Raw genomic sequence first — 27,969 nt, 5'->3', positions numbered from 1 at the left:
TTGTTAGCCATTTGTATATCTTCTTTTGAGAATTGCCTATTCATGTCCTTAACCCACTTTTTGTAGGATTAGTTGTTTTTTTCTTGCAGATTTGAGTTCCTCGTAAATTCTGGATATTAGTTCTTTGTCAGATGCATAGTTTGCAAATATTTTCTCCTCTCTGTGGGTTGTCTGTTTACTCTGCTGATTATTTCTTTTGCTGTGCAGAAGCTTTGTAGTTTAGTTATGTCCCATCTATTTATCTTTGTTTTTGTTGCATTTGCTTTTGGGTCCCTGGTCATGAACTCTTTGCCTAAGCCAATGTCTAGAAGGATTTTTCCAATGTTATCTTATAGAATTTTTATGGTTTCAGGTCTTAGATTTAAGTCTTTGATCCATCTTGAGTTGATTTTTATATAAGGTGAGAGCTGACCATCCAGTTTCATTCTTCCACATATGGCTTGCCAGTTCAGTTATCCCAGCACATTTGTTGAATAGTGTGTCCTTTCCCCACTTTATGTTTTTGTTGGCTTTGTTGAAGATCAGTTGGCTGAAAGTATTTGGCTTTATTTCTGGGTTCTCTGTTCTGTTCCATTGGTCTATGTGCCTATGTGCCTATTTTTATACTAGTACCATGCTGTTTTGGTAACTGTGGCCTTATAGTGTAGTTTGAAGTTGGGTAATGTGATACCTCCAGATTAGTTCTTTTTGCTTAGTTTTGCTTTGGCTAGGCAGGCTCTTTTTTGCTTCCATATGAATTTTAGGATTTTTTTTCTAGTTCTGTGAAGTATGACCATGGCATTTTGATATGGGAATTGCATTGAATCTGTAGATTGCTTTTGGCAGTATGGTCATTATCACAATATTGATCCATGAGAATGGGCTAGAAACACTGAGTTTTCGAGAGTTCTGTTTTCATGTAGTGATTTGTCTCATGCCTTGTGGTTTTCTGAATGTTCTCATCCAGTCCCATGCTTTAATGGCCTACATCTTGAAGACCCCATATCTGTACCTCTGGCCAAGGTCTCTCCTATCAGCTTGCTATACGCAAGCCTACTTGATATTTCCATTTGGTATCTCATAGATACTTACATTTACATTTCTTCTAAAAGCAAATATACCATTTTACCTCCCAAATTCACTCAGCCTCCCCTAGTCCCATCTCAGGAAATGGCAGTGGCTATTTATCAACCCAGTCATCTCTATAAATACCTAGCTTTGTCCTCAACTCTTTCTCAGTTCTCCACATGTAGGCACACAGTAAGCCCTACTGATTTAATTGAATTAAATGTATTTATTTATTTCTCTTCCTTTAAAAAAGTAAACTTTTTGGCCTGGTATGGTGGCTCATGCCTGAGATCCCAGCACTTTGGGAGGATGAGGTGGATGGATCATTTGAGCCCAGGAATTTGAGACCAGTCTGGCCAACATGGCGAAAACCCATCTCTACTAAAAATATTCAAATTAGCTGGGTGGGGTGTTGTGCGCCTGTAGTCCAGCTACTCAGGAGGTTGAGGTAAAAGAATCACTTGAACTCAGGAGGTAGAGGCTGCAGTGAGCTGAGATTGTGCCACTGCACGCCAGCCTGGGTGACAGAGCAAGACTCTGTTTAAAAAAGAAAGACTTTTTAAAGAGTAATTTTAGATTTACAGAAAAATTATGCAGAAAGTACAGAGAATTCCTAACCTCCCTCTATCCCACCCAGTTTCTCCCATTAACATTTTTTTTTTTTTTTTTTTTTTAAGACAAAGCCTCACTCTGTTGCCAGGCTGCGTGATCTCAGCTCACTGCAACCTCCGACTACCTGGTTCAAGTGATTCTCCTGCCTCAGCCTCCCGAGTAGCTGGGATTACAGGCATGCGCCACCACACCCAGCTAATTTTTGTATTTTTTAGTAGAGACGGAGTTTCACCATGTTGGCCAGGATGGTCTTGATCTCCTGACCTCGTGATCTGCCTGCCTCAGGCTCCCAGAGTGCTGGGATTACAGGCTTGAACCACTGCGCCTGGCCCAAAATCTTTCATTAGTGTGGTACATTTATTATAATTGATAAACCAATATTGATACATGCCTGTTAACTAAAGTCCACAATTTATACAATTTATATCAGGGTCCACTGTGTTGCAGAGTTCTGTGGGTTTTGACAAATGCATAATGTCATATATCTACCACTAAAGAATAATTTTACTGCCCTAAAAATGCCCCCGTGCTCCACATATAATTTCCTCCTCCTCTCCCGCAGAACCTGTCGACCACTGACTATTTTCGTCATATATATATATTCCAAAGTGTCATATAGTATGTGAAATTATATGTACTGTCTCTTTTCACTTAGCAATATGCATTTAAGGTTCCTCCATGTCTTTTTGCAGCTTGATAACACATTTATTTTTATTGACGAATAATACTCTATTATATGGGTGTAACACAATTTATCCATTCACCTGTTGAAGGACATCTTGGTTGCTTCCAAGTTTCAGTGATTATAAATAAAGCTGCTGCAAATATTCTTGTGCAGGTTTTTGGTTGGACATACGTTTTAAACTCATTTAGGTAAATAACTAGGAGCATGATTGCTGGATCGTGCACTAAGCCTATGTTTAGCTTTGTGAGAAACTGCTAGATGGTTTCCCAAAGTGGCTGTACTTTGGAACTCCATTTGCATTGCCACCAGCAATGAATGAGAGTTTCTATTGTTCCACATCTTGCCAGCATTTGGTGTTGTCAATGCTTTTGATTTTAGTCATTCTAATAGATGTGTAGTGGCATCTCATTTTGCTTTATTTTGCAATTCCCTAATGATATATGATGTTGAGCATCTTTTCATATGCTTATTTTTATATGGATATCTCTTTTGGTGAGGTGTTTGTTCAGATCTTTTGTTCATTTTGTAATTGGGTTGTTTATTTTTCTTTTGTTAAGTTTTAAGTGTTCTTTGTATATTTTGAATACAAGTCCTCTGATACGTGTTTCTGCAAATATTTCCTTCCAGTATGTAGCTTGTGTTTGTATTGTCTAAATACTATCTTTTGACTGAGTGCAGTGGCTCACACCTATAATTCCAGCACTTTGGGAGGTCAAGGGAGGAGGATCACTTGACACCAAGAATTCAAGACCAGCCTGGGCAACATAGCAAAACTCCCATCTCTACAAAAAAATTTAAAACAAACAAACAAACAAAAAATGGCCAAGCATGGTGGTGCACACCTTTAGTCCTAGCTACATTGAAGGCTGAGGCAGGAGGATCACTTGAGCCCAGGAGTTGAGGCTGTAGTGAGCCACGATAAAGCCACCATGTTACTGGTGGCAAATCCATGTAGGTCTGAAGCAACCTCAATTCTTGCCTCCTCAGAAGAAAGAATTTGACAGAAGAGCGTAAGGCAGAAGGAGAGACTGAGGCAAGTTTTAGAACAGGAGTAAAAGTTTATTAAAAAGCTCTAAAGCAGAAAGAAAAGGAAGGGAAGTACACTTGGAAGAGGACCAAGTGGACAACTTGAAAGACAGGTGCACAGTTTGACCTTTTGACTTGACGTGCTTCTGTGGTCTTGTGTTCTTTCTCCTGTGATTCTTTCCTTAGGGTGGGTTGTCCACCTGTGCAGTGGCCTGCCAGCACTTGGGAGGGGAGCATGTGCAGTGTGTTTACTGGAGTTGTACCCATGCTCACTTGAGGTATGTTTCCCTTACCAGCTGAATGTCCCTAGGAGATCATATACCTGTCAAACTCCGCCATTTGCCTCTCTTAGTGTGCATTTGTGAGCCTGCTTGCCCAACTCCTGAGATCTTATTGGGAAGCTGCTGATCACCAGCTTCAGATGTTTCTTTTTTTTTTTTTGAGATGGAGTCTCACTTTGTCACCCAGACTGGAGTGCAGTGGCGCAATCTTTTTTTTTTTTTTTGAGATGGAGTCTCGCTCTGTTGCCCAGGCTGGAGTGCAGTGGCACGATCGCAGCTCACTGCAAGCTCTGCCTCCCGGGTTCACACCATTCTCCTGCCTCAGCCTCCTGAGTAGCTGGGACTACAGGTGCCCACCACTACGCCCAGCTAATTTTTTGTATTTTGTTTAGTACAGGTGGGGTTTCACCGTGTTAGCCAGGATGGTCTCGATCTCCTGACCTCGTGGTCTGCCTGCCTCTGCCTCCCAAAGTGCTGGGATTACAGGCGTGAGCCACCACGCCCGGCCGACGCAATCTTGACTCACTGCAAACTCCGTCTCCAGGCTTCAAACGGCTCTCCTGCCTCAGCCTCCCGAGTAGCTAGGACTACAGGCACCACCATGCTCAGCTAGTTTTTGTAGGTTTGTATTGTAATTTTGCATTTTTAGTAGAGATGGGTTTTCAGCATTTTGGCCAGGCTGGTCTCAAACTCCTGGCCCCAAATGATCCGCCCACCTCAGCCTCCCAAAGTGCTGGAATTACAGGTGTGGGACACTGTGCCCAGCCAGGTGTTTCTGTTTATTGTGAGTCTGCCTTTCCCTGGAGCTGACTATGGCCAATTATTATTTTAGAGAGACCGTTAACAACTGCCTGACCATCACCTGACGGTGGCCTGATATTCCTGGTGGGGCGGGGTGGGGGTGTGGGAGGAGCCCTCTCTTGCCCTACTTATGTCTGACTAACTACCTACTGTAAGTAACAACCACACTCCAGCCAGGGTGACAGAGTGAGACCTCGTCTCAAAAAAAAGAAAAGAAAAGAAATAGTGTCTTTCACAGATAATTTTTACCTTTATGAGTCCAATTTTTCAAGTTTTCTTTCATGCATCATGCTTTTTGGCATCGTATCTAAAAAGTCATCATCATCAAACCCAGCATCACCTAGATTTTCTTTGATGATGTCTTATAGAAGTTGTATAGTTTTAAGTTTTACATTTAAGTCTGTGATCCATTTTGAATTAATTTTGTGTCTAGATTCACTTTTTCCAGTTGTTTCACCACCATTTGTTGAAAAGACTATCTGTTCTCCATAAAATTGCACTTGCTCCTTTGTCAAAGATCTGATTTTATTTTAGAAATGTTTCTTAAATATGTGTTAGGAATTTGGAATCTACATTTTTCTTCCTTTCAGGGCACCTAAAGAGCTAAAGTAATGGAAAATAAACTATTCGTTTATAAGTGGCTGAGCAATTATCTGATCCTCAATTCGGAGCTCTCATGTATAATCTGGATTGAAGAATGTAGCCTAGCTTAAAGATGACTAATTATTTCCTGCTCCTTGAAGCTAAGCATGCGTGCTTTCCATATGGCTGAAGAACTGAATCCAAGAGAAAGAATAGTGGATCTAATTCATCCAGTTGCAGATGGGGAATGAGAGCCACACAGTGACTCCAACCACTACTTAAACAGGGTCCCATTTATGTCAGGATTTGACCTCCTGAGTGCAATATGGATGGAGTGAGAAATTAGAAGTTTTGATATAAGTTTCCTTCATATGGCTGATATAGTCAATAAGAGAGGAAGGATAGAAAGATTCTGCTCAACACTCTTTTCTTCTCGTTGGCTCTAATAGCACCATCCTATTAGCTACTTAAATATCTTCCCGATTTTTTAAGTTCTGATATAGTATATGAGGTGCAATATAATCTGTCTATTGGACTCAGTATTCCAGTAACACCAAACTCTTTCTTATGCATACCATTCTACTTCTTCACTCACTACCTGTGCACACAGTCTCTTGTTTCCCTGGCAAGTTCTCTCCCTTTCTTTTGTTCCTCAATAAATACAACTAACTCCTACTTAATCCTTTGGAACATCACCTTTTACAGGTAGCCTTTCTCTCTGACATTCCCTACATTACGAATCTCTCCTCAGTGATTCTCATCACACCATGTATCTTCTTCTGTCATAGCACTCATCATAATGGATTGAAAATATATTTGATATATCTGATATTCTTTACTGTAGTCTTTTCATGGACAAAGATTGTGCCTTATTTTTCTCTCTCCCACCAGCACCAACTCGTTTCCTGGCATAAAGCAGACATTTAATAAAATGTATTGAATATCCACAAACTGAAAAGCAGTTTTAAATTTTATTGTTTCCTAGAGAGTGATTAGAATTGTAAATGTTTTGGCCAGGTATGGTGGCTTATGCCTGGAATCCCAGCACTTTGGGAGACCGAGGCAGGCGGATCACCTGAGGTTAGGAGTTTGAGACCAACCTAGCCAACATAGTGAAACCCTGTCTCTACTAAAAATACAAAAATTAGTAGGGCATGGTGGTGCATGCCTGTAATCCCACCTATTTGGGTGGCTGAGACAGGAGAATCACTTGAGCTCAGGAGGCAGAGGTTGCAGTGAGCCAAGATTTCACCACCGCACTCCAGCCTGGGTGACAGAGCAAGGCTCTGTCTCAAAAAATAAATAAAATAAATAAAGTGATGTTTTTCAGATAGAGGATAGTGCTTAATGTATGAGTCTTCCTTATTGGCCTGGTAGGACTATTATTTATGGAGCATCAAATGAATCAGGGCAAGTGGTTCAGAATTAAGGCCAAGAACAATGCAGTTGTACTGGAATCTTCTTTGATATCATGCCAATTGTATGGCACAGGGGCAGGCCCAATTACTTGAAGAACCTATACAGAATCTAACACTAGTGCAATTGCTTACAGCTGTACCCTGTACCCAGTTGAAGTCTTTATAGATTTTACAATATAGGAATCCCTTTACAGTTAACATTACATGTGTATATCTACCAAGTAACTGTGAGAAAAAATAATTCTTAAATTTCATCTATCAATCCAAGAAGCATTTTTGATTAGCTGCTATATATCACATACTTTAGTAGTGTTCTTGATAGAGAAAAGATATAGAGTTTCTGTATTTAAACATTTTTCTGTCAGATGGGAAAGGCAGTTTAAAAAACAATTACAATACAGTGTACTGAGTGAAATATTAGAGGTAAACATTAGGTGCTACAGATATATTAATCCAGAGGGGAATGGAAGTTCATGGGGGAATGCTCTGAGAAGGAAATTGTTAATAAAAGATCTGGGGCTGGGCACGGTGGCTCACGCCTGTAATCTCAGCACTTTGAGAAGCCAAGGTGGGCAGATCACGAGGTCAGGAGATTGAGACCAGCCTGACCAACGTGGTGAAACCCCGTTTCTACTAAAAATACAAAAACTTGCTGGGCATGGTGGTGGGCACCTGTAATCCCAGCTACTCAGGAGGCTGAGGCAGGAGAATCGCTTGAACCCGGGAGGCGGAGGGTTTCAGTGAGCCAAGATTGTGCCACTGCACTCCAGCCTGGATGACAGAGCGAGACTCCGTCTCAAAACAAAAACAAAAAACAACAACAAAAACATCTGGATGGAGATCTTATATTAGGAGATCTAATATTGAAGGATAAGAAGATTTAGCCAAATGAAAATGAAGAGGGGCTGGCTCTGTATTCTTTGACTAGCAAGTATAACACCCTTACATTTAATGTGATTCATAAACTATTTAGACTCATTTAAATAATCTTATTTTGTGCTTTATATGAAAATGAAGAGGGGCTGGCTCTGTATTCTTTGACTAGCAAGTATAACACATTTACATTTAATGTGATTCATAAACTATTTGGACTTATTTAAATCATCTTATTTTGTGCTTTATATGCTCCAAGTTTAACATTTTATTTTGCTTTGTTTTTCTCATGTCCTATCTTTTAAGCGATTGAGTTTTCTTTATTCATTTATCTCATTTGATATGGATATAACATGGGATATGATATGGGCTATGATATAGATGCTGTTTCTATTCTCTTAAAGGTTATCTTACATTTAGTAAAAGAATGCCTATTTTGCTTAATAAAGCCTAAAGTTAATAAATATCTCTATTCTCTTTCTGAGTAATAAAATGTCTTTAACTATTTTAACTCCAGGTTCCTATCTCTTATATTCCAAATACTAAATTAAACTTTGTTTTTAAATTTCTTTCCAGAAAATTAGTCATTTTAACTAGTTTATTGAATAAACCAGTTTTAGGATGCAAGCAGAAAGCAATTTTATTCTTTCTTATTACTGTTTTTTAAAGTTGCTCTATTAAATAAATTTTTCTCATTCCTGAATGAAATCTAGGGTAGATTCCCTAGCTTTTCTGGTCACTCTAAAATATTAATTATAAGTGTCATTTTTTAAAATAATAAAAGTCCACTTACATCTAATATCAAAATTAATAATAGCTCCCATCCAATTTAAAGCTTCCTTCTCCCTCAGCTCAAGCCTGCCTCAGGCTGAGAGCCTGAATTTGGAAAACAGATGTGGTCAATTTTTAGCTATTTTTATCCCTATCCTTGATTTCATCCCTCAATAGCTTATCTTTTGCTTCCCCCAGTATTGGAGGTTGAAGGGGAGAAAACAGAAAGAAGTAGGTTTATATGTGACAAGTGTCTGGTATGACAACTATCTCTTGGCTGTATAGTGATGTCTTGGTGATGGCATAAGCCCAGATGTGCCAGATCTTCCAAGGGATGTTTATGCGGGTTCCTTAAAGCCCGTCCAGTGACTGAATTCTCCCACCTGTGGAAAATGCCTTCTTGGGCTGGCCGCAGGTGGCTTTTGCTTCAGCCTCTGAGGCTCACCACACACAGACCCTCTTTTGGGGATTTTCTCCTGTTTCAGATGGCCTTCTGCATAGGGTCCCATTCAGTGTGACTCAAATCTGGCTCTCGGGATCTGGACCTGGCCAGGTGATAGACACACATTTGTTTTGCCAGCAGTGGGAACACATCTCTCTGTTTTTTTCTCCCATTCTGCCATCAGGAGAAGCTCCAGGCATCTTCTCAGCTTGAAATGTTTTCGGTTGTGAGTCAGCACTCAGTTTCTGTGCTCTAGAAAATCCAGAGGGCAGAGGGTGTGTCAAGCTTTCTGAGCAGTCTCAAAGGCCCCTCAGTTAGCTTGGGAGAGGGAAAAGTGCTGCTCTTTCTTCCACCATACAGAGAGAGGTAAAAAACACAACCCACCAATGATTCTTTCCAAAGAAGTCCTCACTCCTGATCACTCACTTACAGTCTTCTTATCTAATTTTTATATGCCCTGATGATAGCTAATGTTCCAAACCAACTTCATCATCTATAAGATAAGATGAGCTGGTATTTATTGTTCTCAGCTTGGGGCTTTAGTCAAAATTCCAAGAAAGAACCCTATTAAATAGAGTGTTACATATTTTTTACTATTAATATACAGGATTACCAAAAATTTTTATCATTTTCTTTACTCACCAGTGCTTCTTGCTTTGCCTTACTTTTGGTTGAATTTTCTTCCCCTTACTAGGCAATGTCTTCTAGTAATCGTTCCAGGAAGGCTCTGCAAGTAATGAGCTCTATCAGTCTTTGTCTAAAAATGCTTCCTTGTGTGTCTTTGCTCAATTATTAAATGACAGATTAGCTAGGTATGGAAGTGTAGATGAACAGTAATTTTCCCTTAGCCCTTAAAACTCCTGGCATCCATTGCTACTGCTGGTAAGTCCCTGTTGTTCTTATTCTTTTGTAGGTAATTTTCTTTTCTCTGTTATAGTTTTTAAGATTTCTCTTTATTGTTGATGTTCACTGTAAAGTTACTAGATGTAGATTAGTTTTTATTTATCCTATTTGGGCCTTTTTCCATTCATGTTTTTCTTGAATTCTGAAAAATTATCAGCCATTGCTGTTTAAATTTTGCTTCTTCCCCATTTTCTTCCTTCTATGTCTCTTAACTTTTCTTACATTCAGTCTCTGTATCTCTTTGAGTAATTTTCAGTGCATAATTTTCTGTGTCCTTATGTTTATTCTGCTATTTAACTTGTTCACTGAGTTTTTAAATTATATTTTTATTGCTAGACTTTCAAATTGTCTCATTTCTAAAATTGGCTTCTGTTTTTCTCTCACAATTTTTTGGTGTCTATTGCTTTATATTTAAAATCTCATTTAATAGACCACCAGGATACTATAGAGAGTAGGACGCCATTTATATAATAACACTCTTTGTCCATCTGCTTTTGCCTCAGCAAGTCTGACTCCTAACTCTGATCTCTCTCTCCTGTTTGAACTGTGAGCTCATTTTAGTAGTGATTGTTTCCCCATGCAGTCTTGCTTGTTGTCACCTGTGGAGGTGTCCATAAAGAGTAGTTTCATATTTATCTCTGAGGAGGACTCTAGAGTTTTTTCTGTTTCAGAACAAAATGTTGATTTATCATTTTGGATTAATGTGCCCATGACTAGTAGAAATTTGGACCTCTTTTTCCCTGCACGAATGATGCAAGCTTTTCATCAGGCCCCGCATGAAGGGTAGGCTTCCTTGTCTCTTCCATAATTGACTCTTCTTTGTCTCTCTCCAGTAGGTTGCTGGAGTGATTTTAGTTTCCATTTAGAGACAAGACAGCCTTTCAAGACTTCTGGATATATATAGGTGTATCCATTCCAGCTCCCCACGTTGCTCACTTCTGAGGTTTTATTTTCTGTTTCTATCTGAGCATAAATATACTCATTTATTTATATACTGATCCCGAAACAATCTTTTAGTGTCTAATTCCCTGGCTTTGCATTCCCTCTTCATTGGTAATTTTCTTTTCATTCTTTCAAAAATGGCCATGTATTTTAAATTATTTGTTTTCTTTTCTGTAACATTTCCATATCCTTATAGTTGGGGAATTAGGGGATTCAAGGTCAGCTGAATTCTTCATATTGGCCAGAAATCAACATTAAATTTCAAAAGTGAATTTGTTCTCAATGTGGCATATATATAGCTATTCAGAAATAAAATATAATAACAGAAAAAGTAATGAACTATCAGAGATTTTCAGAGGTTACTGGGAAGAAAGAAATTATCAAAGAGGAAGTTGGAGGTTTGGTTCTCAATTTAACCTTTTTCTCTTCTTGGCATGTGAGTGGAAAAAATCACATTATTCTACAAAGAATGTCTACTTCATATATTTCAGAACTTTATTTGGAGCCCTTCATTTGCACCTTGGAGGAGCACCTGAGGGTCCAGCTGGCACTGGGAAGACTGAAACTACCAAAGATTTGGCAAAAGCTGTAGCCAAACAATGTGTTGTTTTCAACTGCTCCGATGGGTTGGATTATTTGGCTTTGGGAAAATTCTTTAAGGTTTGAATTAATTCCTCATTTCTTTACAACAGGATAACTGATCAGAGATGGTTATTTATGATGCAACATAATTGAATACAAGTAAAAGATTTACTGTAGCTTAAGTAAAAGTAAAAATGGAAGCACTATCTCAATAATTCTTAAAGGAAATAAGGTTATAGCAAAACCCTATTTGCAGAGAATCTCTACTTCCCTCTCCAGTGCCTACTGTAACAAGTCATTATTACTGGTTGGATTAAGTGGTGTCCCTTAAATACATTGGAGCAGATAAGAGTTTGAGAACGATTGTGTCGTGTAAAGGTCGTGGGATTCTAAAGACATCTTTAACCTGCAGGTCTTGCTATTGAGAAGTTATTTTGAGTCAGTAATTTACTTTTCTAGACATATTCTAATCAATCATTTCAGTGAACTTGAAATCTTAAGTTTATTATTTGTTTTTATTTTTAAAAATTTATTTTTATTTATACATTATAGACGTACATATTTTCAGGTTACATGTGATAATTTAATAATTTCTAAAGATCAAATCAGTGTATTACTTTTTTTTATTCTAAGTTAGATTCTTATTCTTGTCGGTCCATGAGCTTCAAAAGGTAGAATTAGAGATACCAAGTCCCTGCCTATAAACCTATAAACATCTGATCATTTTAGCAGCTTGTGGCTATAGCCTGTTATTCCTTAAAATGTTAGGTGACACAACTGAACACAAAATGATCCATTTGAAATTTTATATTTATTTATGTTTTTCTGTAATTTTTCAAAGCACATTTTATTTTTATTTCCAATTTTTATTTTAGGTTCCAGGGGTACAGGTGCAGGTTTGTTACATGGGTAGATTGTGTGTTGCGAGAGTTTATCTGGTGTACAGATAATTTTGTCACCCAGATAATCAACATAATAGCCAATAGGTAGTTTTTCAATCCTCACTCTCCTCCCACCCTCCACCCTCAAATAGGCCCCAGTGTCCATTGTTCTTTTCTTCGTGTCCATGTACATGCAAAGCAAATTTTAAAGATTCTGGAATGTTTATGTTTCCAAATTTTCTCCAGAAAAAGTTAACATTAAAAAAGATAAACTAGCAAAATAGAATATACCAACCCTAACCCATGCAGTAAACTGTTCCTGGCTGGAATCTGACCAATCTGGAGTTTAATTACTCTCTATTTGTGATACTGGAACAATTAGAATTAGAACTTTTAAAAGCTCAAAATTATAATTAATAAAATATGAAAACATTTAAATGACCAATTAACATTTTAATTCATTCTCTGTAATGATTTACAACCTTGTTGAAATGAGCACTATTCCCAATAGCAAAGATATGGAATCAACCTAAGTGTCCATCAGTGGAGAAATGGATAAAGAAAATGGGGTATATCTATACAATGAAATACTATTCAGCCATAAAAAAGAGTGAAATCATGTCTTTTGTGGCAACATGGATGGAACTAGAGGTCATTATCTTAAATGAAACAAGCCAGGCACAGAAAGTCAAATATCCCATGTTCTCACTCATAAATGGGTGCTAAGAAATCTGTACACACAGCTGTAGAGAGTAGAATGATAGAAATGGAAGGGTGCAAAGGTGGGAGAGGGGTGTGATGAGAGATTACTTAATAGGGGCAATGTATGTTCTGCAGGTGATGGATACCATGAAATGGTATGGATACCAAAATGGTATGATACCAGTGTATGTTATTCAAGTAAGGGATACCAAATTGCATAGTGACTCAGCCACTATGCAACCTATGCATGTAACAAAATTGCACACATACTCCATAAATTTGTACAAATAAAAATATATAAATAAAAGAAAAAATAACAAAACTAAAAAATTCTACATGCAATTTGAATAGCCATTACATTATTAAATGTCTAAAGAAATGTCTGGTATATATTGCTCAGTTTTGGAATCTATGTAATGACCATCTTCATTCTTTTATTTAGAGTCATAAACTTAATAGTATTAAATCTGCTTATTAGTATTTGTAAATAGCTTCTTTGTGTAGGGATTGTGCTGAATAATGGGGGGTAGAAAATTAGACATGATTTTTATTATCAAGAATCTCAAAATTTATATAACTGCTTGAATATGACTTCCAAAGCATTCTGTTCTCTGTGATTTGTCGTCATGCATTAGAGGTCAAAGTCATTTATAGGGTCTTCTCCAGCTAATGAGAATGTACTATTCTTTGACGTGCATAGAGTTTGTGTACAATCTAGTGTGGTTCAGAAGAATGAAATGTGTAAAAATCCAAGGTCAACTGCAATAATCTGTGTGGCTTTGTGCTAATTATTTAACATCTCATATGGTATAGCCTTAGTGTCCTTGCGTAAAATATGCATACAAAGTGCTATGAGTTACGGTTGGCACATACAGTGTACTCGATGTAACACATGCATGTGTGTGCTTGCATGCACACACACAATCTATAAATGTATGTTCAGTACATATTTGTTGAATTGTTTGATGTTTTTAAAAGTAAATCTGAATTCAGATGAAACTACTCATGCTTGATTTTCCAGTTTTTCCTTATGATCAAATGGCACATATCTGTGAGGTAGCTGTGGGTTAGGACCGCAAACCAGGGCCTTAAACAGTGGTAGTTGCTATTAAGGTGCTCAAACCACAAGGCAGTCTCATTGGCAACAGAAGTCATCTTATTTAGATGGTTATTATAACCTATGCTATAAAATCAATGTGGAGTAAGCAAGTAAAATTGACTTGTAAATAAAAAGCAGGAAAGGCTTTGAGATTATAGGTGTATGTCTAAATGCTAAAAAAAAAAAAATGCAGAAAAGAGAAAAATGTTAATTGGAAAATTTTCCAGTTGATCAAACTCTTTTATTCATGTGGAATAATGAATTGGTAATGAAAAAATCAGCTGTCTTTAAAGATAAAGGTGAATAAGCAATTTCCTTGACAGGATATTAAATCCTTGAAAAGATCAGGTAAAAATACAACATTTCAATGCAATATTGAATCAGATAAAGTCAAAAATTTTCATTACTCTTTTCTCATAGGGACTGTTATCTTGTGGAGCCTGGGCTTGCTTTGATGAGTTTAACAGAATTGATTTGGAAGTGCTCTCTGTGGTTGCTCAACAAATCCTTACTATCCAAAGAGGTAATGGACTAGTTTGTCTTTGCATTATGTGAAAATAAAAGAAATATGAGAGGTAATGAATGGCACAGCTCACGTTTATATGTGGTATTACTAAGTCATTTCATTCCCGGTTACCTACAGGTATTAATGCAGGTGCTGATATACTGATGTTTGAAGGAACTGAACTAAAACTTGACCCCACATGTGCTGTCTTTATAACAATGAATCCTGGGTATGCTGGGCGATCAGAACTGCCAGATAACCTGAAGGTATGGGAGGAGTTATTATATAATCTGTTTCTTCTCTATAATTTACAAAGTTAATATATGAAAAGAGCTAGGCGTGGTGGCTAACGCCTGTAATCCTAGCACTTTGGGAGGCTGAGGTGGTGGGAGGATCACTTGAACTCAGGTGTTTGAGACCAGCCTGGGCATAGTGAGACCTTGTCTCTTAAAAAAAAAAAAAAAAAAAAAAAGGAAATATTTTAAAAGTATGTGTGTGTGTGTGTGTGTGTCTGTGTGTATGTGAAAAGAAAGAATATGCTATCCTTGAGTTTATGTAAAATATTTTGTTTTAGTTATAATGTTTTAAAAAATTGTTTTAGAAAAGAATTTTTAAAGCTCTGAGTATCTTTACAGAGTAAATATCCACACCAGGAACAATTCCCAAAATATTTATTTTTAAAATAGTGCTAATTTTGAAAAATTACAAAATATAGAAAAATGCTAAGGGTGTACCCATTCTACTGCTTACTATAGATTGTGTCCCCCTACTTTTAAATGCCTTTTTACAATGCTGGAAACACACTATTGTGTATGCTGGGTGGGTTTTTTTCACGTTAATATTATATCATGAGCATGTTCCCGTTTTTATAAGCATAATTCCAACTATTAATACATTTACTGAACTGTAGCTTACTTTTGGACATTCAGTTTGCTTTCAGTTTTCCTGCATTATAAATAATATCACAATGAGTAGTTTTTACTAAAGGCATTTCTCTATTTTGAAATACTTCTTTAGATGGAGTCATGGGACTAAGATATTTATTGCTAAATTGTGCTCCAAGACAGGTTGAAATGATTTTCATCCCATATCAGTTCTCAATTTTCATTGACACCCGGCGTTAATTTTTTAATGAAAAAGAACAAAACACTTTCTTGACTTGACCAGACTTTACTTTAAAAAACAAACAAACACCATTTTCTTTGATTATTAGTAAAACATGACATTTTCCCCATATTTTGGTTAACCATTTTATATCCTTTTCTGATGAATTGCATATGTATGGCACATATACAGACAGCAATGTTGAAGAATAATGCCATAGTAATTGTGGATCCAAAACCAATCTCCTGACTAGATCCTATATTACTTCCACACTTCACATGCTTAGACTGACAGCTCCCCAGACTAAATGAGCAGTTTTTCTTTTCCACCAAAAAGACTTGATATGACTAATTGCTGCCAAATGTTTTTGTATTTCCATTTCATGCCCCTTTATATGTTAAGTCTTATGTTTTAGGATTTTGCCTTAGTGAAGGAAGGCATGATTAACAAATGAAAAACGGTAAATCCTCTTCTATCTAAGAAACATTTTACAAGTTTTATTTGGCATTTTCTTTTGGAAAGCCTTTTTTGTTGTTGTTGCAGTTCTTGTATTTGTTCACTATGTTATTCTTTTATTTGGTAGGATCAATCTGAATATGTAAATTTGCAAAGGTAGGAAAAGCAAAAATCTGTGAGTAGCTTGTTACAGAAAGCTGGGAGCCATTATTGGTTGAGTTTGTTAATGCCCTCTGCAGACTTTTCCACGGTTTTATTTACTGTGCAGGTTGAAACAGTGCTAACATATTCACCTGGTAGTTCTTGGGGATAATGTATTTTCCTTCTGCATGAGGCCAAAAGCTATTCTCAATTCTGGTAGCTTCTCCTATTGTGCAGCCTTCTTGGTTCAAGCTTCTACACAGCATCTGTTTTCAGGTATATATGGAAATACCAAATACCTAACAAGTCTGAAATGAAAGAGTTACATATTCCTTAAAAAATAATAAAAGCCTGATGGGGCCCAGAAAGTATCATTACCAGTATTCGGAATCAGTCTCAAAAACTACCTCTTCTTCACCTGGTGATTCAGTCAGTCACCAAGCCCAGGGTTTCCATTTCACACAACTCCTACAATCCCTGCTGCACTGACCTGGTCCCCCTGCCACACCTTGCTGCTCCCTGCCTTCTGTCTTCTCCCATGTGTCTTATTGCAATAGTTCACTTGTCATCAGTTTCTTCTCTATTGAAATTCACTGTAATGAATTCCCCGTCACAGTGCTACCAGTGTTATCTATCAAAAGAAATCTAATCATATAATCTTCAACTTTAAAAAACTGCTGGGCTCCTTTTTGTCCATGGACTAAAGTTCAGATTTCTTAGTACAATCTACAAGAGCTTTGGCATGGGGACTCAGTTGCATCTGTCTTGCCATTTCCCTACCTCTGTCTGTTACACTGGGCCTCACTAGCCTCTGAAGGTCCCTTACCTTTCTACATGCTATTTTCTCTCTCTCAAGTGCTCTGCTAGGCCTCCTCTTTCCTGTCTGACAAATTTATGCTCATCCTTTAAACTAGCAGTGAACACTAAACATATGTACAGTTCAGATCTGATCTTCTGGGTGAAGTCCCTGGACTTGGCTGAGGTTTATAGCTGAATCCTGTCATGTGCATGTCCATGGGTTCTTCAGGGACTCTTCCATTAGGAGGAGTCTACTTGTAATTCCTGAGGCTTGAGTGATGGATTCTATTTCTCCAATTGTCATTGCCTTCTCTCTGCCTGGATCTCTGTGGTCAACTCCATGTAAACTTCACTGTTGGAGAGCTCTCACTCTGCCAGGAGATATGTAGGGCAGCACTTACAGAGCTTCAGTGTGGCCCTTCTTTGTTGTGTACCGCTCATAAATCCTTTTCCCAACAAATCCTGGGTATTAATCCTGCTATCACACGTCACTATCCTTTTTCAGACATGAGTCAGGCACCAGTCCATATCTCCTGAAATGCAGGAATATCTACCAAGCTCTCACAGAACTTGGGTGTAGTGAGGAGGATTGTGGGGACTCAGAGCATAACGACAGCTCCCTTCAAAAGGAATATTTTCACAACTCCTTCCTCTCTCAAATATTTTGTAATCTACAAGTAGATGAGAGGGTTCAAGGTTGTAGACATTTCCTTTGTAGATTTTGTATATTGAGAAGATCATGCTCACTTTAGTAACTGATGTATCATATCATACAGAAAGAGTCCCATTTTGACATCCTGTTACATTTAGACAAAATCTGCATAATAAAGCAATTTCTTAAATACATCTTCACTTTAGAGAAGCTGTATTTTAGATTTAAACTATTCTGAAGAATCAGTAGTCAATGATCATTTTAGAATAGTTTGTTAGAAGCCACGGTAAAATAGACACATTCTAGATCTCTTAATGTCACAAAGCCAATAAAGTGACGCATAGCTTTTCAGAGTATATGTAGGATGAAACACTAATAGTATTGAGGGGAAAAAAACAAAGTAGATCCTAAATCCTCCATTTCATTCAGCTAAAATCCAGCTTGTTCCTGAACAGATCAAAATATTTACAAAATCAATTTGCCGTTTCTTAAAAGTAAATGGTAAAAAGTTATTGCTTGAATTTTTTTTATTGTACCAATATGTAGTCCTTTGAAAGCATGCTCCAGGAAGTATACACATTTCCTTATGTACCACCCTCCTTCCACCAGTAGAGCAGAAGCAGTAGAACAGCTATTCTTGGTCATTTATTTTTGCTGAGATAAACATGAAGATTATGTTCACATGGATTACATGCACTGGAATTTACTCAAGTCTTGGCATGTTACCTGGATCTGTACCCTCTTTGTTTTCACACTCAACAAACTATGTCACTGGTTAAGCTAGAATCCAATTTAATTTTTTTTAACAAAGCACTAAATTATCTTCAAACTTACTGCTATTACCAACAAATTATTTCTGGTACATCCAAAATCGAACCACATTATATCTGTATGCTGCACAACCTGTTTGAGAATCACTGGTTTAGGCTTCAAAAATATTTCAATCAGGATGTTTTTCATTGTGTTAAGTATCATTGTTCAATCATTGGTGGAGGACTCCTAATAAATGGAATATCATGATACCCCTTGACACTTCTTTACCTCACTTTATTTTTTGTTCTGCTAGTCAGAAATATGTCTGCTTCATCATTTTCCACAACCGTATTGCTAACAGTGCTAAGAGGTGAATAGGATATTTGTGAAGTAACTAGGGTGGTCAAAGGGAAACCTACAACCCACAGTCCTGGATGTTGACCTCAAACTAGTAGTAATTTGTGCTATTGTAGAAAAACTTTATCACCCTAACCCTGTTGACTGGCTGACTGATTTGTTAATTCAGTCATTCTCTCTTTCATTCTTTAAAAAAGTAGTAGTTGAGAACCTACCCTTTAAAAGAGATACCAACTGTATAGCAATTCTCGTGCTCTTTTTTCCCTCATGTGTGTAGTGGTTAGAACACTTGCTTAGCCTTTTTATTTCAAGTTATTTGCTCAAATTATATTTTTTAAACATTTTATTCTTCCATTCTTTAATGGTAACCTTATTGATAAAATAGCAGCACTATGGCCTCTAACTAGTAATTAACACAACACATTAGAAGGATCTTACTTGATACAAATCTTCGAATTGTTCTCAACTTAGAAGAGTCATAATAGATCATTTAAGCAAGATGTTCTTATTTTCTATCTACCTTGAGTTTTTGGCAATTCAACTAATTCCCAGAATGTATTTATGAACTATCTGACTATGATTGTCATTCACTAGAATAACTTCATTTTCCCTTAGAATATTGCTGTTTTCCATATTTTGTACAAGAAAGTCATGTTTTAATACATGAGCTGTTGAAGCGAGTCCTCATACATACTAATATTCTATACCTAAATTCTTATTTATTCTTTTAAAATATATTGTTTTCTATTTACTTACCATCAAAAGCATCATATAACCTCAGTATTTTAAATATCATGAGAAAAAGTTATCTTTACAATTTATAAAATTGATTTATCTCTAATAACAATTATCTATTACTTATTTCCAGTTTTCTTTCCTTTATTATGCTTGCTGAAAGACTGACATTGTGACTTCAGATTCAAAAAAGTTAAAAATATCTCAAAATGGATAATTTATCTAACACTAACATAATCTGGTAAACTCTAGATTATATAATTAAGTAGATCCCTATAGAGCCTCGCTTGAAGCCGGTCTCCCAACATGGGGACACTCAGCAGCCCAGATGAGAAACGCAACTTTTGAACATCCTGGGAGAGTCTGAGGTTCTGTAACATGTTGCTTCCCATGAAGAATATAATGTAATTGAAATTGAACACTTAGATGAAAAAGAATTGATACAAAAAGCTAGTGATATATTTATTATATACACAACAGGAAATTTATTTTTTAAGTTGCTTTTTATCTATATGATTTGAACATTAAAATTTATTTTATATTTTCAGAAGCCAGGAATTTGTCTATTTATTTGTTTACTTTTTAAACTTCCAGGTCAGTGATTTTTTTATTGAAGTATGATTGACAAATAAACGTCATACATATTTAAGGTGAACAATGTGATGTTTTGATATACATATACATTGTGTAACAATCCCCTAATCAAGCCAATCAACTTATCCACCACCTCACATATATACTTTTTCTGTTTTCTTTCTGTTGGTAACACTCAAGATCTACTCTCTTAGCAAATTTCAAGAATACAATACATTATTGTTAATAGACTATGAACATTAAAATTTAATGCTATTGTAGAAAAGGTGTAAAGTCATAACATTATGAAATAAAGAGTATGATTATCTTTACAATGGTCTTTTTAATTTCCTAACCTCTTTATACATTTTTGCCTTTTAAAATTATTCTTAACATATAATAATTGTATATATTTATTGAATAGAGAGTGATATTTTGATGCATGTAAACAATGTGTAATGATCAAATCAGGGTATCTGTGTCTATCACCTCAAATATTTATCATTTATTTGTGTTGGAAACATTCAAATTCTTCTCTTTTAGCTATTTAAAAATATAGAATAAATTATTTTTAACTATAATCACCCCACAGTGCTACAGTACACTGGAATTTATTTCTTTTATGTACCTGAAATTTTGCATTTGTTAACCAGCCTCTCCCTATTGCCCCACCTCACCTTTCCCAGCCTCTAGTTACCACTATTTTACTCTCTACTTCTATGAGACAAACTTTTTTAGCTTCCGCATATTAGTGAGAACGTGGTATTTATCTTTCCATGCCTAGCTTATTTTATGATGATCCTTTTAAAAGTAACTTTTCTACCTACCCATAGGCTCTCTTTCGGACAGTAGCAATGATGGTGCCTGACTATGCCATGATTGCTGAAATAGTCCTGTACTCCTGTGGGTTTGTCACTGCTCGGCCACTGTCTGTAAAAATCGTGGCTACATATCGCTTGTGTTCAGAGCAGCTGTCATCTCAACATCACTACGACTATGGAATGAGAGCCGTGAAGTCAGTTCTTACAGCTGCTGGGAATCTGAAGGTAGAGAACACAATATTTCTTACTTGTAAATTTCCTATTTGTAAATTTCCAGCCTAATGGGTCTTCACAGAGTTCCAATAACTTGTTGGTTTCATTAATTGATTGAAAAAAGTCAATTATTACACCAAAAATGTATTATCTTGTACACATGAAAAAATAAATTTTATAATGATTTGTAAAACCTTACACATGTAATTCTTAGTGATTTGAGTTCTGTTTCATTAACGGGGTACTACCAAGGAATAAAATTGCTTACTCCTGCGAAATGTTTTGAATGTCCTCAGTCTATATAAACATATAAACAAATATAGCATTAAATGAAATAAGTATAATTAATATACACAAAAGACTCTAAATATTGTCACTTATTATAATTACACAATTGCAGCCAACTGTGGACTAGCAGTAATAGATTTGCAGTATGATGTTTACCTTCAAAATGGTCTAAATTGTAACTGTAATATATGAAAACCCAAATACTTTAAGCTTTGGTTGACTTTTCATTGAGAGTATATTGTAGAACCATGAAATATAACTGTACTTTCTGTTCTTTATGAAATCAGATAGGCTTAGTTAATAGCAAAATGCAAAATGTGACCTTGGAGCTTGCAAAATTTTCACATTCATGATTTGTAGAAGATACAGATTTTAAATTATATCCTATGTGATTAAGAACAATAGGATGCATTTTTATCTTCCGCAATAATGTTATCAAGAATTCTGATATATAGTGGTGATATTCTATTTCACATTAGCCTGACATAACTTCAAGTCATTGTTTGTTGCAATAAACAAAAGGGACTAGAGGCAACAGTTTGTATTAAGTTGGCATGTCAGGATTAGATTGTGGTCAGATAATGGGAAGGATAATGCATTGTCCTAGTGTATGTCATCACTGAGATCTTGACTATGGAATTGAGCTATTAAAGTTATGCAGCAAATGAATCCTGCAAATGAATCCTGTCATTCTTTTTCAAAGCTAATACAGAATTGTTGAATGTTTTGGCCTGAATATTTTGAAGCTTGTTTCTATTATAGCAAGAAACAATTTAAGCATTTGCTTTAAAATAACAGCCTCTCAAAGAACAAAAGAGACTTCTGACACTTCATAATTGATGTGCAGTTAGACTGATCCAAAAACAAAATCCAGATCAACAGGACATGCTCTGTCATTGGGGAACTCGAGTGTCAGAGACTGACTCTGACTGCCAGGCATCACACACTTTGTAAGGCTGAAGCTAATTAAGTGGGAACATGGCATTTATTAGGCAGAGAGATTCTAGAGAAAGGGACAGGGTTCTGGAAAATTATATGCGTGGTGGTAGGAGAAGCTTTGGAGTGAGATGTTGAATAATGTATTAAAGTTGGAAGAAATAATTCTGAGTTTGAATTTTTGTTAATTCATGTGAACATTATTATAGGTATGAGTAACAAGTTCAGAGTTCAACCAGATTTGTAGTAAACTTTGGGCACATCACAAATGTTTTGGAATTGAATGTGAGTTTTCTTAAACACACTTTATTAAACTAACTTAGCGCGTGACCAGCCGTCTTCACTCTGTCTGTGGAACTTGCTAACACGTGGCGTTCTGGGCGTGCAGCCGGCAGCATCCCCTGCTCTGCCCTTCCACTTCGGCTTCTGTCAGATGAGCTGCATTCCTTACTCAGAGCTGGTTTGCTCGTTCTTGAACCTTTTTGAAGCCACTTGGACACATTACTGTTATTATGTCATCTAACTGCATGGTGCAAAAACTGATGATATATAAGCATAGAAAGAAGGAATTTTTTTCCTGTGAAAACTAAGTTCATGTTTAAGAAAGATTCAGTAAAGATGAAATGCTAAAATTTTGACTTTGAATAAGATGTTGATAAGAAGTGTGTATAAAACTGAAGAAAAATGTAAAAATTTATCAGGATGATACACTTAAATTGTATTACAAGTATCTTTGAAGAGCACTGGCCTCTTTAAAAAACAAAAAGAGGAGACAACAAGATGGAATAGATGATGTGTTATTGATGCTTTTGGAAAAAAAAAATTGTGCCTAACTGTAAACTCAGAGAAAAGGCCTTGGCATCAAAATATGGGTAAATTAGTGAATGTTTATATGTTTTAACTTTAAATGCATCTTTTCAAAATGATTGCCCACTTCTAATAATTTTCATTTGACCAATCTACTGCTAGTCGTGAATACATGTAGAGTACAAGCAAGCTCTACCCAATATAAGGGATGGCAGCTGCCAAACTATATTTAATTCATGTTAATACCTCTTTACTTAGCATATCTGTGAAAAGGTAGTTAGTTTAACCTGGATTTTTATTATAAACTGGTAAAAAAAAATGCAACAAGTTTAAATGTCAGTTTCTAAAATTCATAACAATCCAATATAATGAAAGAAGAGCTGCATTTGTTTAAACTGAATACAGAGTCTGTAGGTTTGTGTGTATGTGAACACGAAAGGGGTGGGTGCTGTTAGCAGATGCAGATATCATCATGAGTGTATTTTTTTTTAGCTGAAATATCCAAATGAAAATGAAGAAATTTTGCTGCTTAGATCTATCATTGATGTAAATCTGCCAAAATTTTTATCCCATGATTTACCACTCTTTGAGGTAAGAACATTCATTATCCCAATGTATCAAAACTCTTATAATAATCTATTTATCACATGTCTAAGGTTGTGAAGCTCCCATTATGGAAAACAATGACACAGTACAGAGAAGCAGATAATTCCATATTTTATTTGAAGTGTGTTTAGCTAGCTTTGTCACTTTGAGAACCTTCAACAACTTGGGATTTTAAAATAGTACTTTTAAGTTCGTTACTGCAGAAAATAATGAGCACATGAAAGTTACAAAATATTTGCTTATAAATTCCACTAGAATGTAGGCTCTGTAAAGAAAAATAATTGGTCTAACACACCACTGAATCCCTAGCACAGTATAGATATAGTAAATGTTTGTTCAACTAATGACTGAAGAAATAAAATAGATAAATATGCTTAATTTCCTTAAATGAGATGACTTTTATGAAATTGTTTTTTATGATAAGAACTAAGCTTAATAATCTTATTATAATTTAAGATTATGAGTAATTGAGAGGAAATATTAGAATAATGGTTAAAGTTTTCATAATATCCTTTGGTGTCATTCTTTTCCTCTTCTCCATACCAGGTAGAAGAACTCAGAGGGGTAGTGAGTGCCTCCTAAATGTTAGATGTTGGACTAACTTAACGCCATCTTGGAATTCAGGCAGTTAGCTTGCAGTGTGTTACGTATTTCCAGATATAGGAATCTAGTTTCATTCTTCTGCATATAGTTATCCAGTTTTCCTAGCACTGAAGATATTGTTATGTCATGGGGAAGGGGAGAAGAGATGCTGTTGCTAGTATTGTCCAGTGTCATTAGCTACCAATGGCAACCATGTCTCACCATTCTGAAAAGAGCTTTACTTAGTATTTAGAGTTGACATGCAAATATATTATGGAGCAAATCAACAAGAAAAGAGTTCAGATTTTCTCCCTAAAGTTTTCCCTCAATTTGTTTAGTACTAGTGCACTGTACAGATTTTCCAGGAGTAAAAGCTATGTTTATTTTCAGAATATGGAAATATACCTCACTAGATGTATTGTCATGCAGTTGTATATTCATTCAGCAAACATTTATTAAGCAATATTTCTCAAGTGGAGGTGAGGAGTGAAGTCCACTTGCTTCTACGCTGCCATTTTTGAACTAGAAGTCAGGACTCCAACTTTTTAACTTAAAAATAACATGAAACTAAATGTAAAACCTCAAGCTCTAAAATTTCTAGCAGAAAACCTTTGTGACTTTGTGTTAGACAAAGATTACTTAAGTACAATACCAAAAAACACAATCCATAAAATAATACATTGACAAAATTGAAAAAAAAAAGCCCTACTCTTTGAAAGACACATAAGAAAATGAAAGACAAGATCAGGAAAAATATAAACATATGGCCTAAGCACAGGTAAAGAAGTTACTCATTGGAAAATACAAATTGAAACCATAACAAAATATCACTGCACAGCATGGCTAAAATTTAAAAGATGGATCATACCTAATATTGGAACTTTTATACATGGCTAGAGGAACATGAGTTAGTACAACCACTTTAGAAAACAGTTAAGCAGTTTCTTAAAATGTTCAACACCTATCCACCATATTCAGGTATTCCATGTCTCAGTATTCACCCAAGGGAAATGAAAGCATTTGTTCATACAAATTCACACACAAATGTTTGTAGTCACTTTATTTGTAGTAGCCTAAAACTGGAACAGTGAAAATGCACATCAATAGGTGAATAGATTTAAAAACTGTAGCACTTTGTTACAGTGGAATATTACTCAGCAAAAAAAGAATAAACTATTGATACCTGCTGTGACATGTATGAATCTCAAAATATTTATGCCATGTGAAGGAAGCCAGAGGGAAAAAGTAGTATGCATATGGTCTAATTTCATTTATATTAAAGTCTAGATAATGCAAATAAAAATAGTAACCAAAAACAGATCAGTGGCAATCTGGGGAATGGAGGTAGGAGGCAGCAAGGAGAGGAGGGAAGGAGGATTACAAAAAGTTACAGGAAACTTTTTGAGAGTGATGGATATGTTAATTATCTTGGTTATTTTGATGGTTTTACTTATGAAATTTTATACTTTAAAATACTGCCACCTATAGTCCCAGCTACCCAGGAGGCTGACATGGGGGATGGCTTGAGCCTGGGAGGCAGAGGCTGCAGTGAGCCATGATCATGCCACTGCACTCCAGCCTGGGCAACAGAGCCAGACCCTGTCTCAAACAAAACAAACCAAAACAAAAACTGTTTGCAAAATGAACATCGTAAGGATCACAATTTAAAAATTGAAAAAAAGAAAAAAATACACGTTTGTGTATGTGAACTATTCCTCTATAAAGCTGTTTAAAATATTGTTGAACTATTATTATCTAATGGCCCTATTTCCATCAATACAAAATATGTGTATTTAATGTAAATATATAAAATGTAAATCCTTCAAATCATCTGTCATCAGGGAATTACTTCGGATTTGTTTCCTGGGGTAAAATTACCAAAACCAGATTACAATGATTTGCTGGCAGCTATCAAAGACAATTGTGCCTCCATGAATTTGCAAATGACCGCATTCTTTTCCGAGAAGATTCTTCAAGTATATGAAATGATGATTGTGCGTCATGGTTTTATGATTGTTGGAGAACCATTTGGAGGAAAAACTAGTGCATATCGTGTCTTAGCTGGAGCACTAAATGATATATGTGAAAAGGTAAGTATATTATTAATGCATTAATTTATTTATAATTGACTTTGTGCAAGGTAGAGTGTACCATTATTTTAAAAGATGCTTTCAATGTGGCAACTTAAAATCATGACAAAAATGAGTCAAAGAGAAAATAAAGTTTTGGAAAAGTAAAATGAAGCAAATAGGAAGTTCAGGATATAAAGGGTATGCCACAAACTTGCTTTCAACCTTTTATTTCTTTTTTTAAAAAATTATTAAAGTAATACATGTCTCTTGTAGAAAAAAGTCTGAAAACAGAAAAACCTGAAGGTTTTCCTGTAATACTTTCAGAGGAGTCTTTTTTATTTTCTAGATAGATTTGTAATGCAAGCTTCTGTTATTGGCTGCTAGTGGTATTGAACTAAAATGTGTGTGTGTGCATATGTGCACACATATATAATGACACATTCAGAATTCTCATACACGTCACATTTTGATTGACTTTGAAATACTGAAGGAGTGGGGCTGTTTTAAATACTTCAACTAATATTGCATTTCTATTTACCTCTCCTTATAGATATTTCAAATAGTTTTCACTTTATAAATTTAAATGTTCATATCCTATATGAGGTTTGTGATGATTGTATCTTTACTTGAAGAGTCTCCCTTTCAATCAATATGAAATTACTTACTTTTCTGTTATTTGTTGTGATCTACTTTGTCTAATTTCAATATTGCTACCCCTACTTTCTACCTGTATGTATATTTGCCCATGTCATTAATTATATCCTTGGGTGTCACTGTGATTTACTTTCTATAGAGAATAAATAGCTTGACTTTTGTTTTCTACAGGTCAGTGGTCTTTATCTTTTCAAAGATAAGTTTAAAATCATTTGTATTTTTTATACAAACTGATATGCTACTTATTCCTTCCGTCTGTTTCTTCTGCTTTTACACTTCTATGCTATTTTGCTTCTTTACTTCCCTTCTCTTTTTTATTCCGTTTTTTCACTTCTTAATTGTCTTCTGCATTCTTTATCTTATTTATGGCTTATTTGTATTTTTCCTGTTTTGTTATTTTATTGTCATAGGAACTGATCTTTTATATATACATATATAAAATAAAGTCTCCAAAAGAACCCAACAGGTCACTGCTCAAAGAGTAGAAGGAGATGAAGATATGAGCATGTATTCTGGTCCACTTGTAAAGTCTAAATGGCTCATTACCAGGGAATTTTAAGGGTGACATTGTGATTATGTCATAGGGCAGTCTTCCTTAGCCAACCAAGCTATAGCTTCACATTAGCCTTGCTGCATTTAGGATAAAAACTTTTCTTTGGTGACAGCAGCTTTGTTCTGATTAAGAAGATAATAGAGATTTCCTATACTTCTTAATTTAGGAAGATACATTGTTATCGCCTTCCTGGGCACACAAAAGAAAGCAAAGACATTGAGCTTGTTTTATTGTTTAAGATTACTATTCTGGGCCGGGCACAGTGGCTCACGCCTGTAATCCCAGCACTTTGGAAGGCTGAGGCGGGCGATCACAAGGTCAGGAGATTGAGACCATCCTGGCTAACATGGTGAAACCCTTTCTCTACTAAAAATACAAAAATTAGCCAGGCGTGGTGGCAGGCACCTGTAGTCCCAGCTACTCGGGAAGCTGAGACAGGAGAATGTCGTGAACCCGGGAGGCGGAGCTTGCAGTGAGCCGAGATCGCACCACTGCACTCCAGCCTGGGCCACAGAGCGAGAAGATTACTATTCTGCCAGGAGTGGTGGCTCATTCCTGTCATCTTGGCCCTTTGGGAGGCCAAGGCAGGCGGATCACTTGAGCCCAGGAGTCCTAGACCAGCCTGGATAACATGGTGAGACCCTGTTTCTACTTTTAAAAAAACACAGAAAATTAGCTGGGCGTGGTGGCATGTGCCATGTGTAGTCCCAACTGCT

At 36.1% G+C, this 27,969-nt stretch overlaps 1 protein-coding gene across 2 annotated transcripts in view; it reads left to right on the top strand.

Annotated features, from left to right (window-relative positions):
- DNAH7 (dynein axonemal heavy chain 7) overlaps window positions 1-27,969 on the top strand; it is a 349,153-nt gene that overhangs the window by 156,008 nt on the left and 165,176 nt on the right. For both annotated transcript variants that reach the window (XM_054477799.2, XM_054477800.2), the window contains exons 25-30: window positions 10,875-11,043; window positions 14,068-14,170; window positions 14,291-14,418; window positions 20,555-20,767; window positions 23,279-23,377; window positions 25,816-26,064. In XM_054477799.2, coding sequence (XP_054333774.1) covers window positions 10,875-11,043; window positions 14,068-14,170; window positions 14,291-14,418; window positions 20,555-20,767; window positions 23,279-23,377; window positions 25,816-26,064 — 961 coding nt within the window. The remainder of the gene's footprint in view (window positions 1-10,874; window positions 11,044-14,067; window positions 14,171-14,290; window positions 14,419-20,554; window positions 20,768-23,278; window positions 23,378-25,815; window positions 26,065-27,969) is intronic.

Source organism: Pongo pygmaeus, chromosome 11, assembly GCF_028885625.2.
Source record: "Pongo pygmaeus isolate AG05252 chromosome 11, NHGRI_mPonPyg2-v2.0_pri, whole genome shotgun sequence".
Taxonomy (NCBI): domain Eukaryota; kingdom Metazoa; phylum Chordata; class Mammalia; order Primates; family Hominidae; genus Pongo; species Pongo pygmaeus.
Note: the sequence above shows the minus strand (reverse complement) of the source record. Positions and strands in the feature narration are given on the sequence as shown.